The sequence below is a fragment of the Chionomys nivalis genome, chromosome X (genome assembly GCF_950005125.1).
Source record: "Chionomys nivalis chromosome X, mChiNiv1.1, whole genome shotgun sequence".
Taxonomy (NCBI): domain Eukaryota; kingdom Metazoa; phylum Chordata; class Mammalia; order Rodentia; family Cricetidae; genus Chionomys; species Chionomys nivalis.
The window spans coordinates 16,134,278-16,145,860 of NC_080112.1; the positions used below are offsets into that span (position 1 = coordinate 16,134,278).

Below are 11,583 nucleotides of genomic sequence, written 5' to 3' on the forward strand. Positions count from 1 at the left end.
CGAGTGAAACATACAAGTGTGTTTAATCTATATTTCAAATAACATGGGAGCCTTCATTTGGAAATGAAGGTCTGAAGAAACAATTCATCCCAAATGTTTTAAACATAGTTTGGGTGAAGAGTAGAAAATCCTGGCAATACATGATTAGGAAAAGGGTAAAAGTTAATGGTGGTTGGTGGCGGCAGGGAAAGGGGGTCTTGGCAAGACCTGTTCCCTTCAGCTGCATCAAGTGTCCTTCCAACATAATAGACGCCTTTCTTTTTGTCATAGTAAGGGCATGCCTCACATGGGACTGTCACGACAAAATGCAGAGGAGAAAAGAAAGGGGTCTTTTTTAGCTGTGACTTCTCAAAATTTTTCAAGCCAATTTTTCCAATGCACCAAGGCACCCAATCACAGTATATACTGTGTATGCCCTGACCTTCATCTATGGCATTATGAACCAAATAGGTAATATGGACCTAGATTTGTTCTTTAAAGGTAAACAAAATCAAAAAACTAGGGAGAACACTTTAACTTCTACATAATAAAGCATCAGGGTTAGAATTTGGTAGATATACTACTTTATAAGATGGCTAGCAATATTCTGGAATTTGATCTTAATAAAGTAGTATGGGCTGAAAATAAAGGGAGTTACATGACACAAAAATCAATCATTCTCCCTACTGCTTCATCCATCTAAATCCAGACCCTTTCTTTCCCTCTCTCTTTAAAGCACCAACAGGCATCTAAAAAATATGAGAAGAAAAGAAAACTGAGATAGAACAAAACAAAGCAAACAAACATTTTTTTTTTAAAAAAAAAAAGCCAGTTAAAAAGCACAGGAACACATGCAGACAGTGAAACACAGAAAAGCCATCAAAACAATATTGGAAACCATAATGTATCAGCAAAAGATCTGCAAATTATTTTTTTAAATGTCCAGATGCCCAGACAAAATATTTTGACACAAAAGAAAAAAATCCAAACACACTATTGAGTTTGTTTTGTGTTGGCTATGGAGCCTGCTCTTGATGGTGTTTTGTATATCCAGTGAGAGTCCATTAGAGAAAACTAATTTTTCCTTTGCAAGTGTTTGCCAACTCGAGAGAGCTTCTGAGTTAGGGATGGGAGTTTCTTCCACTTCCCCTCTCAGTTCTAGGACCCCCATGGGCCCAGACCTGTGTAGGTCCTGTGCATGCTGCCACAGTCTCCGTGAGTTCTTACGTATGTCAATCCTGCTGTGTTTAGGAGGCTTTGTTTGCTTGGTGCCCTCCATCCCCTCCGGCGCTTACAATCTTACCACTCCTTTTCCACAAGGTTCGTTGAGCCCCGAGAAGAGGGATTTGATGGAGACTGCTCATTTAGGACTGAGTGCGTTCAGGGTCCCTCCCTCCATATACATTGTCCAGTTATGGGTTTCTGTATCTTACATCACTTTGATCCTAAGTCAAACCAGAAGACACACTTCCATAGAAGCACGGAACTTGAGATTTACAAGGGACCTTAGATACTACTCTGTACCACACATTAATTTTCCATGTGTGAAAGCTGAGGCCTGGAGAACAGTGGCTCGTCCAAGTTCATCTTACTTAGCCAAGTGACTACAACTAGGGTTTTCTGAGACTGGGACCAAGTTCATCTTACTTAGCCAGGTGACTACAACTAGGGTTTTCTGGGACTGAGAACTTTCAGGAAAGGTGGGACTTTCGGTTCTAAATCTGGGAAACCCTGTGGGAGAGCCCAAGGCTAAGAATAGCACAGAGCGTTCTGTTAGATGGTTCTTTAGAAGGATGTACACTGAGATGTCTTTTGGTGAATTTTTACTAATGTCCTACTCATTCTGCCCAGGAATCTCCAGAGTCAGTAATCAATTACAAATATTTGGGAACATAGGACAACCAAAGGTTTTGCTTGTTGTCTCAGAATGAAGGAGTAATGTGATGAAGGAGCCTCCTCTTATTCCTTCTTGAGAAATCTATTGGTAGATCATGGTGCCAGGATTGATCAAGAACTTTCCTTTTACTGGGAACAAACAGGAGAGTTTCACCCAGCCTGCTAGGGTCTAGATGGATGTGGTGTTGGAAGAAATAGGTCTTACCTCACTGAAAGTCTATTTAAGTATGTGATTTTCCCCACCATACACACATAATTCAGAGACTTTTCCAGAACAGGATTCAACCTAGCTGAATCTTATATCATTAAACTTCCCAACTTTTTTTCACTAAAGATGTCACTTGCAGGTCGATAGTGCTATAATTCATGGCAAAGCTTATCCTCAATGTCTATAATTATCACAGGTCCCATAGATAGCTCCCTAGGTAGGAAAAGAATAGAAAGTTTAACAGTTCAGTTTGTTAAACATCCTTGCAGTATGCCAGACTTCTATCTTCTAATTTTAATATTGTTGCTTTGTCTTTTATCTAAAACCAAGTATAATATCTAGAAGATATTATATTAGAGTTATAAAGAACATGCTGACTGTTGCTGCATAAGAAAAATTGATGAAGTGGTATCCTCAAGTGAACTGATAGAATACCAGATTTTCAAATAAAAAAAATTATCAGGAGAGAAACCAAGTAGTCATTGAACTATGCTTTGGAGGGTGCTTGAGGAAAAGTCTTACAGTATTATTTCATGAAAATTCAAAGCACAGCATGGAATATCGATGCTGAGTCAGAGAAATCAGTGTCAGTATAATTGCCCAAAGTTGAGAAACACTAGAAAATTCACCAAACAATCACTAACATGTATCTAGAATCTATTATGCATTCGGTACCATGCTACATGATTCAGACACATTCAGACAGGTTAATTAAAGAGAGTTATTAACAATGCAAATAATCATTTGAAGTTATATTAGCATTTTACCAGTTCAGACACAGTAGTCCTGCCCTCCTGCCCTAGATTTATGCCTTCCAGGTCCTCATTTTTAAGTGCTCTTCTGTAATATGCTCCCAGTGCAAGTCATAGCTTATAATTAATCTTTTTCTTCCTCCCAACATTCCCCTGGAACTGGAATTTCAGACAGTTGTGAGCTGCCATGTGGAGACTGGGAATTGAACCCAGGCTGGATCCCAGACTTAAAAAACAAGTTAGGTGAATTGCTCCCATTCTATCCATCCTCGTGATTTTTCTATTGCTGTGATAAAACACAAAGAGTGAGGAAAGTTATAAAAGAAAGTGTTTATTTGAGGCATCTATTTCGGAGGGTTAGAGTCCATGACCATCTTGGCAGGGAGCATGGCAGCCAGCAGAAAGGCACGGCACTGAAACACAAGCTTCCTGGGAATGGGCAGGGCAGGATTTGAAAACTCAAAGCCAACTTCCAGGGGCATACCTCCTCCAACAAAAGCACACTTTATATTACATTTGAAATAGTTCCACCAAACAGGGAGCAAATATACGAGGTGATGGGGGTCATCCTCACTCAAATTACCACAATATCCAATAGCGTGTTGTCATTAAATGTCTATGCTGTGGTAGCCTACAGAGTACCAGTGGGTAGGATAGCGTCATGGACCAGGTACGGAATCCAGAATCAAATGTTTTCCCCAATCTGGGTTGTCAACACACACGTGATGATCAAACATAAGAAGCAGCTTCATGCAGTATTGGAATATTATGATGAACTAATCTGAACAGGCATGTCTTTATATGGGGTATTTCTAAGCAATATAGGAATGGCCTATTTGGTAAGGTAAGTATGAAAAGCTCCGCTCAGAGAAAAGCAAGAAGCCAACACTAAGTCTCTCCAAACAATTTTAGTCATTTCCCTTTTCCTCATCTATTCCCTGGGAAGACTGATTTCCATTCCAGTTACCTTGAGAGTTGGTCCAGGTTTTGTACCTCCATGTTTGATAGAAAGACCAACATGCTGAAAAGCCTGAGTGGATCTAATAAAGCTGCTATTGATGTGGAATACAAGATGGAAGAATAATGTCTTGGCTTTTGTACGTTACAGTCCTGTTCAGAAACCCCAGGCCCATAGCAGTTCTTTAAACCATGGCCCTGTCTAGTTTCCATTTATTCAATATGTGATTCATAGTGATGGCTTCTCCAGCCATGCCTCAGCAGGTATTCATGTGTTTTGGATTTGGGGAGCATATGGATTGCCCAGCACTGTCCCTGTCAAACATCAAATGTCAGCTTCTCTTTGACAGACCATTTTTCTAATTGGTCAAGGTCACCTTGGATTTTGCTCTTGCTTCAGGAGGAATTTTCAGGTTTTATGTCCACCCCCTCACTCTCCAGCTTCATTGCCTAAAATTGTGTCTTTGCAGATTTGTGGGAATTTTCTTATTTATTTCATTCCAGGCCCTTCAGAAAAATTTAGAACGTCCAAGATAAATGTCTGTGGTCTCTGGTATATGTCGTCCCAGGTTCTTCCCAAAGCACTGCTTAATGCCCTTGCTGTAAGACTCAGGTAATGGAATAATCCAGGCCTGATATCCCCAGCTCATTAATGGAATTTCCTTGCAGATCCTCGTAGCTTTAGTGAAGTCCAGATGTGTCCTACACTGATTGCTCCACCTTTTTATTCAAGACTTGAAACTCTGTCACAGAAGGAAATTACATCGGCTCATCACAAAGCCGTCACCTTGGACTCTTTTGTGAACAAATGACTCACTGGATTTTAATCCTATGATCTTTGTTGCATTAAATTTAAAAAAATGATTCAGTATAGAAATACTATTTTAATTGCTGGAGTGAGCCAGAGATGACACAGGTTGCCTTGAAGAAGAGGTGCTAAAGATGCCATCCCTACAAGCATTAAAGGGAAATTTGCATTGGTTAGGATATTGACCTGTATGCCTGGCCTCCCAGGTTTCTTTTCAATATTAAGTTGCAGCGATCCTGCATTCTTTTATGATCTAATAATATGTTTTCTTTCGTTTTAAATCGCTTTTCAGTTGCTTGGTTTTAAAGGCATTTTCCAATTTCTATAGGAAGAAATTACTTTTTTCCTACATCCCATACTTTAGCTGATGCCAGATAGGATTGTAAATGAGCAGAGGGGACTGACTGACTAAAACTGTCACCATTTATCTTTTAGCTTTGAAGCAAAGCAGAGGAAAAAGGAGTAACACTTTATTGAATTCTTTCAGATTGCGTAAATTGAATTGATGGCAGTTGACCTACAAATGCAGTTCAGAGGACGCACGGAGGCTTCAGGGGATGCGTGGAGGCTTCAGGGGATGCACGGTGGATTCAGGGGGTGCACAGAGGCTTCAGGGGGTGCACGGAGGCTTCAAGGGATGCACAGAGGCTTCAGGGGATGAACGGGGACTTCAGAAATGGCTAGCGATATCTTTGACCTTCCGTATAGCTCTTTCCTGGGACTTCATAAGATACTGGCTTACTGAAAGAATTTACCAGCTTTGAAAATTGATTGCTAATTAATAAGGCCTCCCAAAAGTTACCAAGTTACATGAAGATGACTATTAGAAACCTGATAAAAGCCAAGCACAAGTAAGTTAAATGTTGTCAATGTCTAATCTCCAAATTATATGCTCAAGATAAAGTACTTCTATAATTTCTTTTCTCCTTATGATGGCCTTTGGATAAATACAGCATTCTATGGGACACCCACATAGCTGAACCCCCTGATTCCACTTTTACAGAGTAGGTTGTTAAGGCTCCCAACCAGCTGAGAACGTCACTAGATTTGTGAAGTAGGTAATGAGTATCAGTCTCCATTTTGACATGTGCTGGAGGACATACAGAGCTGGTTCACTGCAAAGAAATGAAACGTGGGTGAAAATGTGACTTGTGCTGCTGTTCAGCGTCTACAGAGAAAAGCACCTTTGTCTTTTGGTTTGGTTTCGGTTTTCAACACAGGGGCTTCTCTGGGTAACCCCTCTGGCTGTCCAAGAACTCCCTCTCTTGCCTTGAACTCACAGAGGTTCCCCTGACTCTGCCTTCCAAGTGCTGGAATTAAAGGCTATGTAAGCCACAGCTGCCTGGCAAAAAGTATATTCCTAAGGAAGCTGAAGCTGGAGGGGCTCTGCTCCTATCATGTGCACTGGGAAGAGCAAGATCGTATGTGCGAAGACCACATCTATAGCTCCTTAGTAATGTCTCCATAATTAAAAATTCTTGGTATTTTTGACCTCAAAAGCTTCATATAACTTGGCAAAAACAAGTCGTATGGATTTTAGGTCAAATCCCAAAGACACTCTTGTAACAGAATCAGATGAATATTTGGGGGAAATCTGTCCATATGTTTAGATCTCATTGTTTTTGTCTAAGAGATCCTTGAACGCACTTAGACATAAATAACGGCTATGTACAGTAACAGTTAACTCAAGTGACATATTACTTTCTTATATCTTTTACAGAACACAGGGCAGAAGAAAGTCCTGCCAACAAACTGCCAGGGATATTGAAGATTTGGAGCATCTGTCATTGAGGAATGAGTCAGCATAGAAAAGATAACACAGCAGTGTAACACACTATGCAGAGACGGCAATATCTTTTCAACTTTGTTTTGGAGGAAGGAGTTTAGAAGTAGAAATCGAATTTTATTTGCATCGATTCACTGTTTTCTGAGTATTTTTGAAGAGACATTATTCTTCTGTGCTGACGCGAGTTCAGAAAGAAAAGACCCTGAAATAGATTACAAGATGAATATATCTATTGGGAAATGAAGCTGGCAAGCACACACGTGAGATAGTAAAGGAAAGCTAGCTGAAAAAGTTTTGCCTTATCAACTCACTTTTCTCCATGCCCTATTAGAGCTCAGCCCTTCGGGAGGATTGTGAGGAAGGGTAGAATATATAGAATATATGTAGAGAGTTATCCCAACTGAAGGACAAAGTGGTCATACTGAATACCCACTGAGTCCCAATTTACCAATTTTAGAACAATGTTTCCATGGATTTTTTTTTATATTTATTTTATTATTATTTTGGGGTTTTTTTGTTTTTTTTATTTTTTATTTTTTTTATTAATTAATTTATTTAATTATTAAAGATTTCTGCCTCTTCCCCGCCACCACCTCCCATTCCCTCCCCCTTCTGACTTGTACTACCTGAAGGCTGAGCCTTCTCTATTGACTAGAAAGCAGATAAAACCTTTCAAATTATACAAATGAATGTGGAATAGCCAGCCATGGTACACTGACACTGAATCTAGGAACCTTGGGGTTTAGAGTATCTAGCCTGCTGCTGCTTTCTCAATGTATTAAATGATGTGTTTAAGTGGACTATAGATATCATGTAGTAAATCATTAGACATTTATATGCAGTTAACCCATGTTGAATCTATGTTAGATCATAGACCTAATAATTCTCTGGCTAACAGCAGTGTCTATATACTTATTCAGTTTTCCTAAAACATTACATTCTTCCTAGACAGTGACTATCATCGCCAAATCATTTTCCCATAAACGCTCTCAATCTCTCAGCTCGTGACCTTGGGTGTGTACAACTCTCTTGCCCCACACTTCTCTTTCTGCAATTATATCTGCATTTTTCTAAAATTGTAAGCAAGATGTGGTGGCATATACCTTTAATCCCAGCACTCAGGAGGCAGAGGCAGGTCTCTGAGTTCAGGACCAGCCTGGTTTGCAGAGAAAGTTCCAGAACAGTCAGACCTACACATAGAAACCGTGTCTTGACAGAACAAGACAAAAAAAATTCTTTAGTCCAACCTAAGATGCTAGTTACAGATTATCTTTTATATCTGAAACTAGGCCAGGCTCATTTAACCCACCCCCTTCACTGATTTTAAGGTACTACCCACTTTCACCTGTCCTCTGCCAGAAGAAATCTAGTCCTTCATCACCTTTGAAGTATTTTTCTTGTGACCTCTACAAACAAACTAGCACACACATATTGAGCATCCACCACTGAAGTATGGTTTAAAAGTACCTGTATGTATTTATTCATTTGAGCTTTATCATAAAGGCATAATCCAGTACTGGTATTCTCATTTTACTGATGAGCAACTGAGGCACATCCAAGTTAATCAACCAGTCTCCGACGGAGCTGAAACCTGAGGCTGCACATTCTGCATCCAGAATATATGTGTTCATGTATAATCTATTGGATGAGCTGTTTCCTTTATAGTTTCCATATTGATACTGGTTTATCTTCAAACATAAACTCCACCATCTAAGAAAACAGGAGCTCGGGTTCAAGCTCACATCTAAAGTGTCTGCCTAGCATGTTTGGTGCCCTGGGTTCAATCTTCAGCAAAACAAGTTCAGTAATTCTATAAAGGGCTTGACTTCATATGACAACATTGTTTTGTTCTATTTCATAAAGGTTTCATTATTTTAATTATAAAATATAAAACTAGCCAATAAGTAGAAATCGCTAGTAGATCTACCTTAAAAACAGGTAAGAATCATTATACCACTTCATTAAGATGTCTATATATATGGGTGTGGTTTGAGTGTGTATGGTTCCTGTAGACTCATGTGTTTGAATGCTTGGCCCATAGGGATTGGCATATAGGAGGTGTGGCCTTGTTGAAGTAGGTACCGCCTTGTTGGAGGAAGTGTGTCAACGTGACTGCTTTGAGGTTTCAGAATCTCAAGCAAGATCTCAGATATTTTTTTGCTGCTGCCTGTAGATCAAGATATAGAACTTTCAGTTTCTTCTCGAGCACGTTTGCCTGCATGCTGCCATTCTTTCTGCCATGACTACAAGGGACTAAACCTCTGAACTATTGGGCAACCCCAATTAAATGTTTTCCTTTATAAGAATTCCCATGGTCATGGTGTTTCATCACAGCAATAGCAACTCTAAGATAGAAGTTGGTCCTTCCCACAGCCGCGGGACAATATGGCGCCGCAGAAAGACAAGAAGCCTAAGAAGTCGACCTGGAGGTTCCATTTGGACCTCACTCATCTGGTGGAAGATGGAATTTTTGATTCTGGAAACTTCGAACAGTTCCTCCTGGAGAAGGTTAAAGTCAATGGGAAAACTGGAAATCTTGGAAATGTTGTTCACATTGAACGCTTGAAGAATAAAATCACGGTTGTTTCTGAGAAACAGTTCTCTAAAAGGTATTTGAAATATCTTACCAAGAAATACCTTAAGAAGAATAATCTCCGTGACTGGCTTCGTGTGGTTGCATCTGACAAGGAGACCTACGAACTTCGCTATTTCCAGATTAGTCAGGATGAAGATGGCTCAGAGTCTGAAGATTAGATGGCCTTTATATGCTTTAAAGAAAAACTAAAATTGGACTTTTTCAGCAAATAAAAACCATTGCACTCAAAAAAAAAAAAAAAAAAAAAAAAAAAAAAAAAAAAAAAGAAGTTGGTACCAGGGACTTAGGTGTTTCTGTGATAGGTTTGACCATGCTTTTCTTTGGAGAAATGTGGACTTCAGGACTTTGGATTAGAAAAGCAATTGAATGTGTTAAGTGGGGGCTTGATGGACCATCCTCGTGGGGGACATGAAGACAATGAGGCAGAGGGTGATTTTATCTATTGGGGCCTGGTTCGAGAGGTTTCAGAGGAGAAAAAGGTTGGTATGTGGCCTGGAGACTATTTGTAATATATTGGTGAAAATGTGGCTGTTTGTTGAGGCTAAGTTGAAGAATTTTGGACTGATTGCACAGGCAGAAGAAATCTGTCTTGTGCTCACTTGTGTCACTGTTATAAAGATCTATAATAAAAAAGAGCAAGCTGGGTGAGGGAAAATATCAAATGTAGAATTAGAGGAAAAAGGGGTACCAGCAAGTAAAATGGAGCTAAGTCCTGTATTCAAGGGGCTAAACGAATTAAAGAAAAGCCTGATATCAAATGGAATAAAGGGAATGGTGGACTCAGGTCAAGATCTAACCCAGATAAGCTTCCAACTTGTGCTCAAGATTCCACCCAGAGAAACTTCCAACCTGTGAAAAGGAATTAAAGAAAAGCTTAGGTCCAGGTATGGTGATGCTTGCCTTTAATCCCAGCACTCAGAAGGCAGAGACTTGTGGTTTTATAAATTCAAGGCCAGCCTGGTCTACAGAGTGGGTCCCAGGACAGTCAAACTTAGGCAGTGAAGGAAAGCGTCAAAAACAGAGAGTTAGTGAAGATGTAATTCAACAAGGAGGGCATGTTCCAGCCCCAGTAAGTACCAGAACTTGGCAGCCTTGTCTGTGTGGATCTGGAGTTAAGGGCAGAAGAAAGCGACTATGAGATTTGCCTCTGGGACCAAGGAAAGCCCCTGAGGCAAGGCATGTGGCAGGGGTGTTCCCAGCATGGGGCCTAGAGAGGCCATTTTGTGAAGTTGTGAAGGTAAAGCCTGGATTTGGAGGCCCCGGTATGTTGGAGGTGCCAGAGCCATGGGATACCTGCTGAGGAAAACTGCTAAAACTGCTAACAGGGAGTGAAAATATCCCAAGAGAAAGAAATGTGTTGCTGTCAACAAAGCTGGACCAGTTGAAGATCTGTAGAGTACTTTGATATCAGACTGTGGTCCAGTATTTCCTCACTATGCTCCCTTCCCTACCTTCCTACATTTTGGAACACTAATGTATATCCTGTGCCATTATATGTCAGAAGTATGTGAGCCGCTTTTTTATTTTGATTTTACAGGGGATTATAGTTAAGAGATTTCATGAATCTCAAAAGAAACTTTCAACTTTGGACTTGGAAACATTGTCGAGACTGTGATAGACTATGGGGACTTTTGAAGTTGAACAAAATACATTTTACATTATGTTATGACTTTGAGTCTGGCGGGGGGGGGGGCAGGAAATAGGTGGTGATTCGAATAAGGATGGCCACAATAGACTCCTGTGTTTGAATGCTTGGCAGTATTAGAGATGTGTCCATATTGGAACAGGTGTGGTCCTGTCAGAGGAGGTGTGTCACCGGGGGCTGGATTTGAGGTTTCAGAAGTTCAAGTTAGGCCTAATGTATCAGGCTTTTTTTATTTTTCCTGCTGCCTGTGGATCAAGATGTAGAAATCTCAGCTCCTTCTTCGGCACCATTTCTGCCTACACGCTGCCATGTTTCTTGCCATGAAGTAGTGAACTAAACCTCCGAAACTGTAGGCCAGCCCCAATTAAATGCTTTTCCTTCTAAAAGAGTTGCCATGGACATGTTGTCTCTTCACAGCAATAGAAACTCTAACTGATACAGTGGAGGTTATGTACCCAAGGATTGGCATAAGTATGGCAATAAAAAAGTTATCATGATGTGCCAACCTCAGAATTATTCTTGTTTATGCATTTATGAATTTTTCTTGTTTCTCTTTTTCAGTTATTTCACCCTGGAGGTCTCCAGATCAGCTGGGCATGAACTAGCAGTCTCGCTGACCAATCGGAACAGGGAGTACAGGGTTAAATTGAACGCTGAACTCAATTCTTGTCTCTATCCATTCTACTGAGAAGGACTTTGGAAATAAGCAGAAATGGGTTCAAATCCTCACCTCACTACTTATTGAATCCCAGTCTATTTTTTAATCTTTGTGATGAGGATAATAAGACCAGCCTCACAGGGCTGTTGTGAGGATAAAGTGACCTATTGTGTATAAAGTATTCAAAGCAGGGCCTGGCACGCTCCCAGGATGTAGAGATGTTTAATAGCTGTCATTATGTAACCCTGCTGGAGAGATTAAATGTTCAACCTCTGAAATCAGGCAGTCGAGGATGCAT

General features: G+C 40.2%; 1 protein-coding gene across 1 annotated transcript; it reads left to right on the top strand.

The window, feature by feature from the left end:
* Positions 1-8,764: 8,764 nt before the first annotated feature.
* LOC130868103 (60S ribosomal protein L22-like 1) lies at positions 8,765-9,200 on the top strand. The gene has a single exon (XM_057760352.1). It carries the CDS (start codon positions 8,772-8,774, stop codon positions 9,138-9,140), a length of 369 nt encoding a protein of 122 aa, XP_057616335.1. The 5' UTR covers positions 8,765-8,771; the 3' UTR covers positions 9,141-9,200.
* The last annotated feature ends 2,383 nt before the right edge of the window (positions 9,201-11,583 follow it).

What these genes read in the sequence shown, in the direction of transcription:
- LOC130868103 (XM_057760352.1), top strand. Translation starts at nt 8,772, where the DNA reads ATGGCGCCGCAGAAAGACAAGAAGCCTAAGAAGTCGACCTGGAGGTTC.